The 14,384-nt window shown below is 36.5% G+C and overlaps 1 protein-coding gene across 1 annotated transcript; it reads right to left on the minus strand.

Annotated features, from left to right (window-relative positions):
- Positions 1-7,961: 7,961 nt before the first annotated feature.
- LOC139729258 (phosphatidylcholine transfer protein-like) lies at positions 7,962-14,092 on the minus strand. The gene is made up of 6 exons (XM_071640188.1): positions 13,960-14,092; positions 11,376-11,493; positions 10,857-10,936; positions 9,882-10,050; positions 9,167-9,234; positions 7,962-8,039 (listed from the first exon to the last, which is right to left on the minus strand). Exons 1-6 carry the CDS (start codon positions 14,074-14,076, stop codon positions 7,962-7,964), a joined length of 630 nt encoding a protein of 209 aa, XP_071496289.1. The 5' UTR covers positions 14,077-14,092.
- Between the last annotated feature and the right edge of the window lie 292 nt (positions 14,093-14,384).

The raw sequence follows: 14,384 nt of genomic DNA on the forward strand, positions 1-14,384 counted from the left end.
TTGTTTGTTTATTTTTTTAATCACAATTGATTCTCACGTTCCTGTCCTGTACATTGTATGTCAGTGGACACCTGTGAAACTGAATCCAGCATTGAATATTGTCTCCAGTGTGTTTTACACTCTATCAAGAAGCAACCAGGCTGGGAAGTTACATTTCTTTTTTGTCCACATTTTTTTTAATGATTTTTATTTTTCACTGAAACAGAAAAATTCTCCAGAATCTTGTCATGCTGTACACCAACAGTTTATTTTATATTTACAAATTTTGGGGCACCTTGCCACTTCTTAAGTGATTAGATTATATGTGACTGTGCACCTCAAAACAAACAAAAAGTCGCCAGACATGAATTTTTAGTCAAGAACATATTCTGAAAGAGCAGACTTTAAGCTTTAAAATGATGTATAACTCAAATCAAATGGACTCTCCTAACCTATCTAAATATTGGAAAGAAAGCACAAACTCAGGAAACGTGTGAACTGAGAAAAGAGGCTCTGAAGTACATTGTCTATTCAAGCGCTTAATCTTTACAAAACCGTGCTGGCTGTGCGATGAATGGGACAAAAAACAAGAAGTAAACCACCAGAGTAACGATAATGAAGGGATTATCAGATTAAACTGAAATTAAGCATGCCACATTAAAACATTCTGTCCATAATTAATGCCAACTTTCAAAACAGTAGCACTATCCTTTCAAAAGTTATTAGAGTTGAAAGTGAAGAGTGTGGACAAGGTTTTTCAGAAATGAAAAAGGGATTCTAAAGACACACATAATCACACTATTCTACCAAAAATGTTCGAGATAAACTGCTAAAAAAAATACTTTCCTGCCCGTTTTATGATACCAAATTTTAGCATAATGTAAAAGAAGACCCGCTCTTTCAGAAAATATGAAAAAGTCAAGTTCGGCTAGGTTGACCCATTTCACTTATTTTCAGTCCTCACGCAAAATCAGTGTGTGCGACTTTATGTTCGTTTTGAGGTGCACGGTCACATATATACAACACATTAAAGGTTGAAAAAAAAATCTATATATGTTGGTTATTGTGGAAGAGAATCAGATCTTTGAATCATCTAAACTTGTTTGATGCATTGCAAGAAATCAACTCCTTGCTCTTTAGCTGTGCTGTACAGCATGTTGTATGATGCCTCTCTTCAATGTTGACCTTTTATTTTTTTTTGCCTTCTTTTTCTACTCTCGTTTTTATATGTGATGTGAGGCATTTCAGTCACCTTTGGATTGACTGAACTTGAATCAGCTGTACATTTTCCAGTTATACAGAGTTCATGGAGTGACAAATGTGTAAACATAGTAGCTTGCATTTGGAAAATACAAAATAATGCTTTTATATGACTCTTGTTTATTAGAAAGGAATAGGAGTTAGTAAAAACATGAAGACTTTGATACTTCTTAGTTTCAAAAAAAGGTAGACTATATTCTTTCTTTTTATTTGGAAAAAAACAGCAACAACTGTGCCAAATGACTCTTTGCAGTTAGGTTTTGAAGTTTGTGACTGATTTCTACCAATTTTGCATTGCAGAGCTTTTTTCTTTCAGTAGTCTTTTGTGAATTCTTGATATGTTTAAAATACTCAAGTTGGCAGGTTTTCATACAGGGATACATTGTTGTATATCACTATGTAATATCCAGTTTTGGGAAAGGATTAGATGAATTAAATTTGAATTGCGTCATCCAGATCTTTATAGAGTTTTGATGTGTCAGTGGTACATGCTTAATCAATATAATCTTAGAATTATTACTTAAAGGTTGCAAAACTAATTTTGTGATCTAATGTATATTTGATATAGATTCGTGCTTCACTTTGATATATTAAAGTCACAGAGGTAATCTTTGGAGGTTTAATACCATTTATATCAATTTGTATAATGTGATGAATAACTTTTTATCTTGGCAAAGTTATCACCTTTTGGTGACTTGTGACTATGACGTGTAAGAAGTGCTTTTCAAATTTGCGTAACAGAAATTAATATATAGTGCCTATATTTATGAAATATAATATGTTGGTGTAGTCAACACTGCTTTGCTTTCTTGCAAGATAATGGTACATATTTGAGGGAGTCACTATTTTTAAAAGAAATGTTTAGTTGATAGTGTATATAGGTGTATACATTGAAAGATATTGTTATGCCCTGCACAACCTGCTTACGGTCACAATAAGTTGTATTTTTTTATTAAAGCTTCTATACCAAAATCATATCAACGTTTAGAAAATTATTTAATATGACTTGATATGCTGTGGTGTCGAAGTTTTATGATTGCGCTGACTTCGTTCTGCTTGATGGAGAGCCAAACTACTTAGAGGATTATATATGTTTAAAGTTTACATGTTTACTTTGTTGCAAAGTCTTCCATTGAAAACCTGCTTCTCGTCTCGGCAATATTCATACCCTCATTGTTCTATTGTCTGTTGGACATTATTATCACTAATATGAATCCATCAGTAATTATTACGTGTGTGGGATCCTGGCACAAATTTTGAAGAAGTAAATTGCCAGATTGCATCCACATGTCTAAAATGAGTAGATGATTTTTATGGTCAATACAATGTTTTAATTAGATTGCAGTAAATCATATGTTATCATATATACGTTAGGCGAGAACATGAAAGCATGTGAACATGTACAGCTGCAAGATGTTTTGTGACAGAAATGTTGGCATCATCATTCAATGTGTGTCTACAAATTCGTAAAGCTGCTTCTCCTAAATTTGTCATTCGTGTTATGAACGTCCAAAGCGAGTTGTCTGAAAAATTTCAACAGATTTTGCACCAATGCATTTCCAGCCAAAACTTGGACGAGTTCTGGGGGGTTTTTTTAAATTCTGATGACAAGAGGTGTGATAATTTGGGAAGTTCACAGAAAGTTTTTCATCTTTCAGAGGATTTTACAGTTTTCAAGTGCATTTGATGTTTTACGATGTGTGAGGTTGACCAAAACCTATGACTAAGAATTGATGACTTTCTAACTATTTTGTATATTTCCTCAATTAAAATAGCTGAAATCCTATTTCTTAAAGTATAGAGTAAACTGCTACCGTGTTTATTCTGTGCAATTTTGACACTTACACACTACAGCAGAAATTTGTCAAACAATATCAGATTTATTGAAACAAAGCTGCAGAAAAGGAAAAAACAGGTGGACAGTACTTAAAAAAAAGTTAGCAAGAAACACTGGACATGTAGAATTGAAGTTTGTCGGGCATGCAACACAATAAAATACAAGAGACAGTCAGTACTTACCGTTTTAAAGTGATACATGATGAAATCAGAAACTGTGTGTTGTAAAGCGATGAAATCCACGAAAGACTAAAACGTCCATTCGTCGTCAACTTGGAGGGTTGCCTATAGATGTGTTCTGTCGGATACCATTACTGTAGGCAGGATACCTTTTTGTATTTATTCATCTTTATTGTTGTTTTTTGTTGTTGCAGTTGCAATAAAGGAAGAGTATTCTAACCATAGCACAGTGTCTCCCCTCCTCTCTCTGCAAATTCTCTTACATATTTCAGCGTCTCGTGTGTAGATTCCATATCAAGTGATCCGAGCAGTCATTTATCAGTCAGATTTTAGAGTAGAACTAAATCAATATTTTTCTTACATTGAATTCATATATGCATGACCATATATATATGTATATATATATATATATATATATATATATATATATATATATATGAATGAATAATACATAATTCAATCTATGAATCCAATATGTATGTAAAATGTATATACAATGTATTTATATGTGAATTGCAATCCACTATGGCAATCGGGAAAACAACATAGATTCAAGTAAATAAGCACACACACGCCTCATAATTTGAACCAAGGAAACGCTGTACGGGTTGCCACAGCAATCACCGTTTTCTGATCCCCGATTCTGTGGTCAGTACCCAGTCTCAACGCCATAAACAAGAGGACCATTTCACAGGTTTTGATTTCACTACTGGTATACAACTCTTTATTGAGGATAAGATCATTGCACATCCCTGCCGTCTTTGTGAATAGAATGTAGGCAGAGGTCTATACAGATATGTAATATTTATGCCAATTATAAAATGATGAAGCAGATCCTAATCAAATGATAGGCTGAAAGGGTACATGTGACAAGGATTTTATTTTGCCTAACACATAATTTTACTTATGACTAGCCATAAGAAAAGAATAATGACTAGTCATAAGAAAAGAATAATGACTGGTCATTCGCACTTTCCCCTCAGACTGGAGACCAAAAAAGATTTCATTTTATTTACTTGTGAAAATAGCTGCCCCGGATATGAACTTTAAAAATGAGGGTGATTTTACAAATAAGGATCTGCTTCATTTCATAAAACAAATAATACACATCTCTTTGTTTGGCATTAGTAAAATTACCCACACTCGGTACCTTTGAAACAGTCCAAACACCTTCTGCGATTGCTTCGGGCATGATAGACTATTTCAAAGGTACATTGTGTCGGTACTGTAATTCTTACTAACGCCATCTCTAATGTGTACTGGTATTACTTGTATACTAACATACCCGATATGTCTTTATGGCAATTCATCACAAGCTATTAAAACAAATTCACAGCTGAACATCTTATTTGAGAATCATAACTGGCATCACTGGATTATCACTGTACTTACAGGTTGACTCAAAGTTTTCTCTTTTTTATACATAAATAATGTGACATTCTGAGATTCCACTCGCATATTCTGTCATTATGAGACAAGCTACAAACATGAAACAAACGGAGAAAATGAGGCTGCTACAGTAGATCCGAAGATTCCATGTTGTCTGCTGAATGTGTACGAGATGGTAAATGTTAGTTGCATGGTATTCATGTATTCGAGCAAGACTTGTCCCTCTTCCCTTCAGCTTTTCTCTGTTTCTTTTTCTTGAATTGGAACCCCAATTTAAGGCAATTTATTAGCACATATATCTGGAACACAGAAATGACAACTGCTCTGGTAAAATCAGACTGTATAGCCGATGGCACTTATGAAGACACATACATTATATGGGCGCATTTATAATTCTAGTAACTTCATGTACCATGGTAACTACAATCACACACACATACACACGCAAAAATCATCCTAATGTTACAGACTTGAATGTTTGTGCGTATTTTTGCAACTTTCATAACTAACTAAAAAAAAAAAAACATGTCGTAGAATGAAGCATAAATCTACCGGCTGGAGAAAATCAGTAACAAGAAGTCACATATATCATTACTAAAGCAATATCTAGCATAATGAATGTACATAAACGCATGTAAATAAATACATACACTATATTTTAAAATGAACTCGCAAATCAAACACACAAACATACACGCACACAGAAAATAAAAGTGAATTCCCAAACCGGCATTTAACAATGAGCGGGAGAATTACACAACAGAATTTGCCTTCGCAGAAATCCATTTATAAAGACAGGTTGCGTGTAATTCAAAGTTCCTTGGACGGTATCAGCCCTGAATGTCTTGACTTCAAAAAAAGAAGACAAACCCATCAGAGTGCATGGAAATATTGCAAGTAGCGCATACAAAGAAGAGCTCTATTGCTTTTACACATTCGTGTTTGTTTTGTTTTTGTTTGTTTGTTTATTTTTGGTGTGTTTTTTTTAGTGCAGCAATCTCGAAATACACATTCCTTTCATACATTCCAGCCTTTCGGTTTCCTTAATTCTTCATACTTTACTGACCGCATGATTTTCGATATTTGAAGTTATTGAAATCATTTTGGACACAAGATCATACACATGTATTAGTCACTGCATTATGTCTATCTTGATTTCGTAATCAACAACCTGTGCATATTGCTACATTCAAAATGATTTGAAGTATTGAAAATGTGAAGAGACTAAAATTTACGGTGTCAACTCACATGATAAAAAATAATCTAGACTGTACAGATGATGTATGAGGTATCACACACAGAGTCAATGTGTCATAGACACTCTAAAGTAGAAACATGTGGCCATCTGTATTCTCAAATATATGTACAGCTGTACGTATAATGTTTAAGTATGACTTGCAGACACTGCAACTGGTCAACAAGTATTAAAAGGAAAGCCACTTGATATAGTTCAATCAAATTTTGTCCCTGCCATACCATGACATAGAGATACATACCCCAGGTTTTTCACATCATATTCTTGATTAAATCAACATAAATTTATCTTCAAAGCTTAAATGTCAAGTTTTGGCTCTTTGTAACAATGACAGATTGAATGTAATCATGTTTGTTTTTTTGTTGTTGTTTTTTTTTACCCTGAATCTTCTAAACCTCTTGAGAAAAACACAACAAAACAATAACCTATTCCATCTTACTTGATCTTCAAAACATGCATGCATACATCTGCTTGCATTATGTGTATAAAATTTTAAAAACAAACATGACACACTAACAGACGCGCATCTGTGGAGATTTGCTCGATCATAAATGCACAGAAATCATCGGTATGAATTCTGTATAGGATCGCAGAGACAATGTCATGATGAGGCCATCAATTCCACAACGATTCAACGTGTTAAGTTGATGATATTCTAAGAGCAAACACTTTTAATTGTTCAGTAACTACTGAATGCTCAGAAGGCACTTATTCTGATTGTATCAAATGTTCGAATACTTTCCGCCTTCATATCAAAGTTTGGACCAGAACATTTGCTTTTCGCTCCACTTTAGAGATGCATGAATACGGTACGATTTCTGATGAAATGCAAATTATTTCTCCACATTTAGAGTAACGCACATACAGAAAGCATACACTTTGTCAATGATCAAAGTTGCATTTTGAGATGTTCATTTTAAAAAAAAAAAAGAATTATTTTATAATATATCTCACAGCAAAAGTAATTTTTGAGACAACTATCAGAAAACTCTGCACATACTTCTTATAGAGAGGACTCAAAATACATCCCTCTCCGTATCATAAAAACAGGGAAATAGGAACATTCTCTGGAATGATTCAAAAAAAAAAAAAAGCAGTTTTTCTCCAGCATTTGAATTCAAGAAATATCACTAAAATGAGTGACAAATTACTGGCAAGCAGGGCAAATGAACAAATCGCCAAAGCATTCTATAATCATTATTTCACCATAGCTTATTAAAGTGAGTGCTAGATGGCAATATGTAATGCTTCTATTGTGAGTCCAGGTCAGGTCAGGATTCTTGTCATGTTCATTAATTGACTCTAAAATCAGACTTTTGATGTGAAAGATGTGTGATAGATGTCTTGAAGCAGCATATATGTAGGTCTCAGGCATATGTCACCGAAGCCTGATAACATTAATAATCTTCCATCAATAATTATATCTACATTAACACTTGACAATACATTCAATCTTTATGTTTCTTCACAACTTTATCATTCCACATAGCAAACACAGGGGAGTTTGTTTGTTTGTTTGTTTGTTTGTTTGTTTTGTTTTGTTTTGTTTTTTGTTTTTTGTTGTTGGTTTGTTGTTGTTGTTGTTGTTGTTGTTGTTGTTGTTGTTTGTGTTTTTTTTTTTTTTTTTGGGGGGGGGGGCATGATCTAACTTATCTGCAATATCTTCACCTGTATTTAGCTTCTGGTAATCTCTTCACACCCTGAGTCCAAACCACTTTTGCATCACTGGTTGTCACTATGAAAGTTAGGACAAAGTGAGACAAGCTTTTCTGGCTGCTGAGGAAAAATCCTTTGTTCACAGTTTTGTGCGTGCAATATGGAATATATGGAACGTATCTATATGCAAAAAACTGTATCATTGATACATGATGCATTCTTGCATCCTGTCTATAAAAAACAATACATGTTTGTTTTACTTCACAGTGTATCCCTCATTTCTGTGGCATGAAGAGGGAAATATCCACAGACTACAACAAAATTATGAAATTGTTCATTTCCTCCCGCTAGAATGCATTCGAAGTGGTCTATAACATTAGTTTTGAGTTGCTACCTGGCTGGCAAGTCATTTCTTGGACTCCAGAAATTGTTTGTAACCTTGACATGCTGTCAACATGGTCTTGAGGAAGCCTGGTACACCAGTCTGTGAAAAGAAAAAGAAACATTTGTTTTCTCTTTAAACTGATTAAACCTACAACTTTTTTTTTTTAAACTCTTTGTATGCCAATTGTGGACTCTTCTAAGTGCTGCACTAGTCAGATATTGCAATACATGGGCAGAGAAAAATCATAAGATACTTACAACTTTTCTCAGAATTTTCTCAAGCTTGCATATTCAGTATAGAGCTGTACCGTGCATCACAAGCTGTGCACGGAGGGATTAGCCGAGCTTATCTGCAGTGCACCGTGATATGCTCTGTTGTTTACTATTGATTGGTTGCTACACCACTGAACCCTTGCAGCAGTGTTTTGTTTTTGGGTTTTGTTGTTGTTGTTGGGTTTTTTTTAGACAGCGAAGGAAAACTGAGATACTGCAAAATAAGTTAACACATGACGGTTGAAGGAACATCAGTAGATCCCCATCACATCCTCTTCCAACGCTCTTTTCTAATATAAGAACTGGGCCCTATTTCATAAAGCTGTTCGTAAAGTTACGCACGACTTTACGAATGACTTAGATATGGCAAGCCAAGTGGGTTTCCTAACTGTTGCTAATTTCAATAGCTAAAGTTGAAATTTGCAGATGATAATGATTATTCTTACATGTTAACACAAGTTTTTAGTTGAAAGTGTATTTTTGCCCCAATATAGATGAAATATTGACATACAGTCATACTTTGTAAAACCTGCAGGAAAAAAAAAATTTGCACTAATTTTGGCACTTCATATTCCAGTCGTTCGTAAAGTCATGCATAACTTTACGAACAGCTTTATGAAACAGGGCAATATACATCAGACTTGCCATATACAATTGAACACGTCACTAAATGTTCAAGCCTCGAGAAGAAAGCACATGCATCTTTAACTGCAGTAACTGGCCTCGCATGAAGATTTTTGTGTCAAGACTAGGCCTCGAACTGACAACAAATTGATTACAGGTCCATAACACAAGCCAATAGATTGACACTCTCTTGCTGAAAATATTAAATCTAAAAATGGTAAGATATACCTGGGCTTGCCAAATAGATGTTGTGTACTACTCTCAGGCTTTCTTAAAATATAGCATACATTTTTATGTTAAAGGAAGAGTGAGCTGAGAATGATTTGTTACCTTGGCAGCCCAGTTTATAAGCCACGTTGGAATATTGCCCCTTGGATCATCATAGTACTCCATGAAAGCTGGGTGGAGGATAGATACATACCGCATTCATTAATGACATTCAACTTAAAACATAGTGTCTATGAACATTATTGCACCATGCCACGACATCGCTCATTGTTGCATTGGCACTAAGCAATGTGAATCTAGACGATGTTACCTCTATTCTGATTTATTTTCAGGAAAGACAAAGACACTGGAGAAATCAAATGGAAACGAAAAATGTGAACAATTTTGTGAGTCAAACATATTCACAATACAACATCCTCACAATCTTAATAACAAAGTAAAACCTCTATAAAACAATGGCCCATTAATCAAGGAGGTCCATATAAAATGGCTCATGTGGTCATGTAACTCTCTTATATTATGGTGCAAATATCATGAATGGATTTCACCCCAGGAATTAAAGACAAATCACATTGACTCACTTAATGGCATAACAACAATGTATTTTCTCACAACACATTCATTGTGAGAGGGAATTCATTTCTCCCCACAGTTTCAAGGAGTGGCCATCTTTTTTTGTGACACAACATATGACGGGGTAACTGTGGCCAATTTAAGGTCCTCCTGAAGATGTACCCTACATCATTTAATTCTGAGCACTTCTCAGACAGTTTTTAGCAACTGATGGCGACTGCGCGCAGCTGCAGGGATAAATTACCTTTGGTACCATTCTTGTCTGCAGTTATAGTCATGCTCTGGTAGAAGTCTCTGACCCTGACCACGCCCGACTTCTCCTGCTTGGATGGAAACGGAGTGCTCCGCCCGAGACACACCCATATATGCCGGCCATCCCTGTCAAACTCTCTGGTTTCTCTCATAAACACATACTGGTGGAATCAAAAGGTGAACACAGCTTTAAGGAAACACAATGGACTCAACTGGAGATGACCTGAGACCATGCTTCTCAACCGATGGGCAGCCGAGCTCTAGTATGTGGGCTGCGATGTCGGCCAAAAATGAAATAATAGAGAGTACTTTTTTCATCTAACTATAGGCCTCGAAAAAAATTTGTTGGAGCCAAAGTGGGCCTCAGGATGAAAAAGGTTGAGAAGTGCATGTTTAAGAGATACAAAAGACCAGATCATTGATTATTGACAACAACAACAACAAAAAAAGGGGGATGGCAAAAGATGTGGCTACTACCCCCATTCTATTATTCTTTCTAACCAACTGGGAATATAACGGTCTGTCTGATCAGTCTGTGTTTAATTTTCTCTACATGGCCTGTAGAATTCTGTCAAATGCGCCCCTGGATCTTCAATTCCTATGAAAACAGATTTCTTAATTTTTCTGCACACCATTACACTCGTTTATCAGATTTTTTTTTAGTGCATTTGGTGTTATTAAACCTGGACACTTTTTTGATATATGTAGGTTGTTCATGTTATGTACTTTAAAAGCAATGTAGCACAATTATCATAAATTTCTTGTAATACATCTCTCTTTGTCTTGTGAACTCAATTTGTGATAAATGTGTAAATCAATCATGTAAATTCTTTTTAATTCAAAAAAAAAATTCTAATTGATAAAATATATGTATACACACACTGACACACATATATATATATATCTTTATTTTTTTATTGAAAAAAACAAACCATGATTTTGTTTCAATCAATATCATAAAGGATACATCTCTGTTTGCTAGAGGGAATGGGAATGCCACACGCCAGTATACACCTTCTTTGTCTCCTTCCTGGAATGTGTACAGCTCTAGGAGAAAGATCAGCAAGAAAACTAAAGTTTTGTAAAGTGTACTTGTACATGTATGGTGAATCAGTGGTGATGAGAGGATTATTCATCTCTCCTTTTCACACACAAAAAGTGACTTTATGGATGCAAGAAGCAAACATGATACTAAACAATGGAGATGATCTTCAGACGACCTTGGGATGACTATATTTCACTATACTGGCTTATCATACCCGTCATAATTCTCAGGATTATTTGTTTGAATTTTGGAGAATTTTTCATCATGCTTTGAAATTTGAAACAAGTATAAAGGAGACTTTGGTCAGTGAAATTAGAAATGACACAAAGAATAATAAAGGTATTACTTTAAAAGTGAAATAAAGAATATATTCCATACTGAGTAAAGTAAGTCATCCCTCTTGAAATAACAGTACAAGCTATTCAGTGACTTGATCCTTACCTTTGACATATGAGTCCCATTTTTTCCTGTATTCTAGGTCAGTGTACACAGCAGCGCAGATATCAGGTGGTACGTCACCTATACCTCCAAATGTCTTGTATTCATACAAGCCTGATGTCTGTCAAAAGAAAAAATGCAACAATGGAGGTATAACCTTTTACTGTATACGCCGAATATTTCGTGAGGTTTTTATTTTTGCGAATTTCGCGAGTCAGCTGCAATTCGCGAAATTAAAGACACGCGAAAATATTGACTCTGATCCTGATAAGAATGTGATGTACGCGTATACATTTCTCCATTCAGTACAGGACCCCATGATCGCGAATTTAACCACTCGCGAAATCGTCGGGAAGTCTCAATTCGCGAAAATTTAGACTTGCTAAATATATGCCGTATTCAGTATTTAATTGTGAACAATTACGGTACTAACGTTAGAAAAATGAAATTATTTAGAATATCTATTTGTAGGGTGTCTGGTAGATTTTTGCAACTGGAGAAATACAAGTCATTTTACACTAAAACATACATATCCATAATGTCCGTAGTTAACATAATACATGTGCAAAATTTCTCACCATAATCATGAATAATGGTGAAGTTATGAGCAAATAAAAACAGGGTATTTTTCATCCTCACGCTGTCAAAACCTTGGCGAAAAAGTGGGTCGCGTCGTCGCGAGCGTAATGAAATTCACTGTCAAGCGCACTCCAGTGGGCGGTGCTATTCACTGCGTTTATCACATTCAAAGCGCGCGTGTTTCTAAGGCTAAGCGCGCATCCTTGTCAGCTAGCACACACCTACCCAGCCAGGGTGCTGTGCGAGGCCCGCTTCGATCCCGCGGCACGCACTTGTACTTGCACTCGCACGCGATTTGTACACACGGGTTTACGAGACCGATGACCCATCATACATACAAACGTATCACAAACGTAGGTCTAACAGCGCGGCGGAGTAAAAGCGCACACAGTAGTGGTGCATGTGCGATATGTAGTACAGTGTACATGGAGACGCGCACATGTACCGGTACTCACATTACGTACCGGCAGTGCGCTATAGCAGCTGTGCGGAGGCTGAACACCGTACCTATGCATGCAAAACCGACTCGACTGTATGGAGCTTCGCGTAAGTGCGCGCCGTAACCACGAGTCATGGCGTGTAACTACGTGTCTAGACTTGTAGGCCCCGCCTCGCTTAGTTCGCTGATGCTGTTACTATGCTGACAAGGGTATCTTAATCGCTATTTCGCGGGTTTATCCTGGGGAATAAGCGAAAAACCAATGCTATTTTTGGATTCAGCACCATTGAATCCTCCTACACCGGTATGGCCAGTTTCACAGTCGGACGGAACAGCCGAGTTATAGCGATGTTTAGGCTTAAATCTGAATTTAGGTAGCAATACGTCTTGATATCTAAACTCGGCGTAGGACGAGAAGAATGAGACCACCACAAGCTTTCATATGATACCAAATTTATGGAGATTTGTTCCCGGGATAAACCCGCGAAAATGCCTGAAAGGTGGTTTTAAGCCAAATTTGTGGGTCCACTTTTTGACCGAACGCGCGCCCTACGTTCGCCCATTGCCCAACACGCACGGAACGCATCTGGTAGTCGTAAGTTTGTTTGAAAACGCTAGCGCTTTTGCATTCAAAATGTGACTTTCGTGATATCATTTAGTATCGAAGATAATATGATAGATTTCTCTTATTGTAAAAAATGTTTTGAAGTAGTTTTATGTTCTGTAGATGCATATAGACCTAGAAAATGTAGGTCAAAGATGACTTGTGAACTCGCGACTTTTGCGTGAATTTCGAAGGGGATGACAAAGCGCATCGCGCTACCGACGCCCTACTATTTGAAGTATCCTTTTGTGCACAGGTACACACAGCCACACTTGGAGACATGATATTGATACATGACACCGTACGATACATGAGACAATATAGGCCTACATGTTAAATGTGAATAAAATATGAATTGGTAAAAAAAACCAAAACAAAACAAAACAAAACAACTTTTAAGGAAAAATACATTTTTTGCCAGGCCCAGGATTTACTTCCTTTTCCTCTACTCAGAATTACTACAAGGGTTGTTTCACCGGCTGCCGTTTCACCTTCACCAGAAAACTCTACTGTACTGATTGACGTACATTAAGTAAATTTTAGACTAATAAAATTTACAGGAGTGTAGAAATAGTAAGTTTACATACTGAATACAGTGCAGTGGATCTCTAACTTTGTCTAAGCTAGTTCTCTAATTCTCTGTAAATTCAGTTTCCTAGCAATATAAAAAGATCTGAGACCTCAGCATGATCTTAGAGCAGCCATGCATCTAATAAATGTTGTACTATTTCTCTACTGTTGTTAGGTAAATGTTAGCATTAGATAAAAAATACTCTGCTATGGTTACAATCTTCGATGACCTCGAAACTAGATGTGCCATTCGTTGATTCGTCCTATTCGTGGCGGGCATATCACTTTTGCTGAGAATCCCCCATCAATGCCGGGCCTTGGGACTGAAGATAACTAGATCCGGCGTCATGTTCACTCGGCTCATTCATGTCAAGTAGGTCAGTTACAATACTCACGCTATTATATTTTCTGTAAATTTTAACTCCGGTAGATTCAGTGAAAAACTCGTAGTCAGTGAGGTCTGGTTCATCCAATTCCTTGATGGCCTGTTCAAATTGTTCGTCAGTAAACATCGTGGCCACTCCTGAATTCTTGCTGTTCTAATTCGGTTACCTTCTAATTCCGCTAAACTTCCGGTTCGTTCGCGGTCGGTCAAGTTGATCTAGGGTTTCCCCTTTAGGTTATGAAAGCTGAAACATTACGCGGCGATCAAAGGGGGCGGGTCGCGGGTCCCCTGTATCCTCGGCGCGGCTGGGTGGAATACCAGAGAGGTGAGAGGAGCCTCACCTCCCTGGTGTACCGAGTACCGGTATGCAATGACGTATGAACAGTTGCGTTTTGTATCTTTTACCTGAAAAATTTTGCTGTTTGAATGAAATTA

This window comes from Diadema antillarum, unplaced genomic scaffold (genome assembly GCF_040938485.1).
Source record: "Diadema antillarum isolate AM-2024a unplaced genomic scaffold, OU_Dant_1.0 seq00000231_RagTag, whole genome shotgun sequence".
NCBI classification, from domain to species: Eukaryota; Metazoa; Echinodermata; class Echinoidea; order Diadematoida; family Diadematidae; genus Diadema; species Diadema antillarum.